This window comes from Calidris pugnax, unplaced genomic scaffold, assembly GCF_001431845.1.
Source record: "Calidris pugnax isolate Ruff unplaced genomic scaffold, ASM143184v1 scaffold183, whole genome shotgun sequence".
In the NCBI taxonomy this organism is placed as follows: domain Eukaryota; kingdom Metazoa; phylum Chordata; class Aves; order Charadriiformes; family Scolopacidae; genus Calidris; species Calidris pugnax.
In genome coordinates this window covers 1,970,489-1,975,733 of record NW_015090930.1, presented here as the reverse complement: position 1 = coordinate 1,975,733, position 5,245 = coordinate 1,970,489, and the positions used below count along the sequence as shown (strand labels likewise).

The 5,245-nt window shown below is 47.9% G+C and overlaps 1 protein-coding gene across 1 annotated transcript in view; it reads right to left on the bottom strand.

Moving 5' to 3' along the window:
• Positions 1 to 4,678: 4,678 nt before the first annotated feature.
• LOC106893528 (inositol 1,4,5-trisphosphate receptor-interacting protein-like 1) overlaps positions 4,679 to 5,245 on the bottom strand; it is a 4,760-nt gene continuing 4,193 nt past the window's right edge. Inside the window, exon 3 of the mRNA XM_014951578.1 lies at positions 4,679 to 4,804. Within this exon, the coding sequence (XP_014807064.1) occupies positions 4,679 to 4,804 (126 nt within the window). The remainder of the gene's footprint in view (positions 4,805 to 5,245) is intronic.

The following is a 5,245-nucleotide window of genomic DNA, read 5'->3' as shown; positions in this document are numbered from 1 at the left end:
ATGGAGTATCAAGCCATATAGTGGACCAGGCTTTGAAATTTCTCCCCGTGTCTGAGAATCAGGTCACCTCTTGGGTGCCAGCTGTGGCATTAAAAGTCTAATTTTAGGCTCTTGCCTGCAGCAAGCATCCCTGTAAACGGTCAGCTCCTCTGCCAAGCTTCTGTAGGCTGGAGTGGAAATTTGCATCAGGGAGGCTTTAGAGTCTGCGCTTGATTTGAGAAGAAGAAAACAAGACGCAGAAAGATCATCTGGATGGAGCTGCCTCTGTGAGGGCAACACGTGCAACACAGACAGAATGAGTTATTTTGCTTTTCAGCAGTTTTGGGGCCAAATCTGTGACTTCCCGCCATCTTTCCACCCTCCTCAGGGCAGCTCCCAGTGGCTGCAGGCTGCCACCTCACTCATCGTGGCCATCCCTAATGAGAGGGGGGGACTGCCACCCTATGCCCACGATTTCACATACATAGCTGATACTCTGACACGACCCCTGGGTTACCCAAGGAGGCAGATTAGTGAGGTGCTTGTTTGCAAAGGACAGTTCTTTTACGGTGGCACGAGTTATCTGAGATGCAGGCTCTATGCATGAAAACACAATACTTTGAGCTCCTTGGCTCAAAGCGCTCTGATGTGACAGTGAGATACATATTATAGGGTCTTAAATCATGTCTGCAGCACTGATTACGAATTTACATAGTCTTGTTTCAGCTTGCACCAGGATGAGGGTCAGACCTGGAAGAGATTCCTCGGGGATGGACTATTCAAGTGCTCCAAATTCCTGCTCAGGGGATCCTGGGAGGGGATATTGCTTAAGTGCTACCTTCGTTTTCCAAGCTTTAGAGAAACAACTTGGAGGAAGCCCATCCCACTGGCAGAGAAGGCTGTGCAGATGTTTGGGGCATAGCAGTTAAATGTGTTTACTGCCACACTCTTTGCACAGAATTACAGTAAGCAGGGCAGCTGGCAGAGAACCAAATCCTGACCCTCCCAAAACTAGGGGATTGACTCGTGCAGGTCAGGGTTTCACCAGGCTCTACTTCACACCTTATTTCATTGTTCATTAGAACCTAAAATCCAACTGAACAGACCAGCCGGGTACCACTCGGAGAAATGCATGTGTTTTCCAGTGTTTGGAGGAACAAGGATGATTAGCATGTCCCTTTGCCCCAGGTCTCTTGTCCCCATTTTCTATCACAATAACTAACCACAGCACCAACTTCCCTCCAGCTGTTTATTCCACATTTTACAGGGAACATCTGGACCACTTCTACATTTGCTCTCACTGAAGGACTTTTGCCTCTCTGAGATGAACTTGCAAGTGAGCTGCCTCATGTGAATGGGTTGGCCGATATTCACAGGAGCTTTTCTTTTAATACTGTCTTTATATTTAAATGGAAATATTAAACTCAGTGGCATTATTAAACCTAAAGTTCTGGTCTAATATGTCATAACCATGAGATCCATGGGATGTTTGAGTCAACCCCTGTGACAGAGGTTCCAGAAACAGCGGGCAAGGAAGGTGCTATAGGCAAACAAACCTCTCCATGGAGATTAACCAACCATCCTGACCCCTCCTGTGTGTACAGCAATGCAGACCTACGCACAGGGATTGCTTTCAGCAGCCGTGCTTTCCAGGACATATTTCTAATGGAGAGAAAAGCACTTAAACCGGAAGATTGTGACATAAGGGCAAAACCTCTTCATCACCCAAGCCTCTCCAGGAGAAACCCTAAAGGTATGAGGCCCAATACTGCTATCGTGCTGCTCTTTTTTAAAATGAGCCTGACTCAAAGAAGACCTTGTGGGGACTCTAAAATTGGAACTTTGCCTCAAACCCTGTTTGACTGCCAGGGATGTGCAGAGTGGAGGGTCAGTTTTCCACGCAGTGGAGGTGGGACTGGGCTGACCTCCTTGCTGCTGTCACTGGGGAGGCTGTGGCTGGTGTCCTGACAGACCTAGTTGGTGTGCTGAAGATGGCTTTAGATAGGGGAGTTAATTAGTTTGCAGCCCTCAGCTGGGAATATCAAATGCTGGGAAAAGCTTGCTATTTTACCCAACTCTGCAGCTCTGCAGAGGAAATAATGGCCGTGCATTGAGACCGACAATTACCGGAGTAGCCTCAAGCCAGGGCTGCTGATAAAGCAGCAGCAGCTGGAGGGTGGTAAGGCAAGGAGACAACATCTCAAGGAGCCGCAGGGCAGGGCCTCACCAGGGGCAGCCCCCGACAGATGCTGGAGACACTTTCTTGACCAGTTATAAGGTCCTGAGAGGAGCTCAGAGGCAGGTATGGCTCTGCAGGGAGGGAAAAGCGATTCTCCCTGCGCGTTTCCCTCCCCATGTCCTTCTTCTGGTTGGCTCTGTGGTCAGAAGTTCTGGAAGCCCTGTGAGCGCTCCTTTTCTTCAACAGCAGGTCTGGAGTTCGGTGTTGACAGTTCCTTATAAGCTGGACATAGCACTTCAGGAGCTGTGCCAAAGCAATCAAGGCAAAGAAAAGCGATGCTATCTTCCTGCGTAGCGCAAGTAAACATAGGCCCTTCTCTGACAACAATGGAGCTGTATTTATTTGCATCCAACTTTGGCCCTGAGGCTGCAAATAAAGCCGTATCACTTCCATCAGGACAGCAACCAGCTGAAAATCTCCCTCTGCTTTTGGAGAGCACTCGAAGTGGGGAACGCCTTGTATTTCCAAGAAAAATGTACGAAACGTGAAAGAATTAAGCCACTGCCCTTCATCATTACAGCGTGGGGCACCGGGGCTTCTCTCGGGGGTGGCAGGAAAAGGATATAACTTGAGGAACGCAACCTAATGAGCGCGGTCCACATGAGGATGAAGGAAAGGCTTTCTTGATGGGTATTTATGGAGTTACGAGCCTTTCTGGGACCCTCTGTGGTGGTGTGCTTCATTTGTGCTGTGGAACAAGTCCATCTGCTCCCGGGCACTGCAGGGTGATGATGACAGAGAGCTATGTGCCACCAAACACTGTCCTTCCAGTGCAGCCTGAGCAGACCTGATCCTCTGGGATCTGCTGTCTTCTTTTGCCATGATCATCATCAAAAGCAGCTATACAAGGAGTTCAGTGTGAAAACATCCCCTTAGAAAGGTACCAACACGAAACTCGCTAGGGAAAGAAAGAAAAAACTTACTCTTCATGAAAAAAGAGCCTTTTAAACACGGCTTGATTTCACCCTGCCCGCTCTCTGTGCGGCAGCAAAGCTCCTGCTGATGTCTGTGAACAAAATTAAGAGCTTTTGGCTCGTGTATCTATAATTAGACTGAGCAGAAGGCAAAATATTCCGGTATGACAATTTCAAAGTGGAAAGAAATAGGTCTGAGCAGATGTTGATTTGCAGGATAAACAAATCAATTAAATTCAATTTAGTCCCCTCTACTGCTCAACTCCTTTGTTCCTTGATTTGAAGCGTCAAATACAGTGCTTAAGCTGTAGGCATGACAAAAAACACATGCCAGGACAGGCGCATAAATCTGCAAACAGAAAATATATATCCAGTGTCCTTGCAGGCCTGCCGTATTTCCCTATCATCCTGCAACCTTCGGGACCTTAGCTTTCACCCAGGGCTGGTGTTCAACACAGAAAAACTCCATTTTCAGCTTTCATTCAGCGCCTTGCAAGTGAAATGATTGCCTTCAGTGCTGAAACCTCCCAGGATTACAGTGCTGTGTTAGCTTCTACTAAACAAGCAGCTTGAGCTGCCCGGTTTCCAAATTTTCAGGTGCAAGCAACATCCCTTATAGAAGGTTAGCTGGTGACATGATGCTGGGAGGGAGTTGGGCTGACCTGCACACACAGAGGTGCCAAGTCCCTCCCTGCACGTCCATCTGTTATCACCTGGGATGGCACAGTCCTTGAGGTTGGGACTTCCCTTGAAGGACTGGAAAGCCAAAAGCCATCAAGTGTGTTAAGGCAAAGGGTTTGGAAATCAGTTCAGCTGAACACAAGTAAACTCATAAATAAGGGAGCCCTCCTGATGTCACAGCTCTTTCTGAAAAGTTGAGCTTGGGACTTTACTTCCTTGAGGGGTCTGTGGCTCCTCCGACTTCCAAGTTTAGATTGAGACATAATTCAGCCTTTTTAATAATTGAAAGGCATTTGAGCCTTCTTAGTCCAAAGGAACGGATAAGCAGCTTTCTGAGGACTAAAACTCAGGCTGGTTTTATAAGGAGCATTAGTGCAATAGTCCTTCCGTGCTTAATAGTGCGTTTTGCTGCCTAATAGGAATATTAGTGTACACACAGGCTTAGGGGAGTCATCTGATGCTTTTATTGTTTGGCATTTACCTTTCTTTAAAGCTAGGACAGTATTATGGGCTGAGATGCACGGTCTTTCTGTATGTGAATGCGCCGGTACACTAAACAACAGCTAAATGCTTTAATTTGGTGAAGAGGAGGTGGGCACATTCAAAAAAATCAATGCTCAAAGAGAGATCCCGTGGCAGAGCACACACGGCTGGACAGAAGAAATGGGTAGAGAAAAAAATGGGATCCCTGCCTTTGTACTGCAACACAGTTCCCAAAATCCTGGTTCTTTGCTGAACCGTTTGGTTTTTTTCACTTGTGGGATTTATGTACATAAATGTTGAAAATCACAGCAATTTGAGAAGAGCTCATTTAATCTGGAGCATCTGCGCTCGAACGGCTGGGGGGGGTGAGCTGAGTGTTGCATCAGTTTAATGACCTGGAATACCATCGATCCGCCCCGTATCGGATGCTCCTGCGCGAGGTCTGATGTCTCCAGGTGCCACCAAGATGCAGGCACACACCCCTGTGTCCCAGAGTGACCCAGCTGGCCTGAAATGGGTAAAAGAGAGGGAAGTCATTCCTAACCTGCACAGATGGCTCCTGTTGACTCCCCTGTCTCATCCTTACAGCCCAGCCTGGGGTTACGTGGCAGGACGTGTGCTGCTTTGCTGGTGTAAAACGTTTTACTGCAGTCGAGCACTTTGCTTATTTTTGTTTTGGTTTTGAACACTGCATAAGACGGGTATTTGCAGCTGGAGGATGGCTGGAGCGGTAGGGGTGTGCTGCATGAGACAACATACTACTGCCTCTATTGCCTTGCCTTTCCTGAGCACCGAGGGCTTCCCTGTACCACGGGAATCTCAGCCAGAGGTGGGCCTTGAAGCCCCCAAAATGTGGTCCTACCTGGCTCCAGACTCCCCTCCCAAACCTACCTGCTTCCAGGGGCCCAGCACCTGTTCTCTACTTTTCTTGAAAAAAAAAAAACAAACC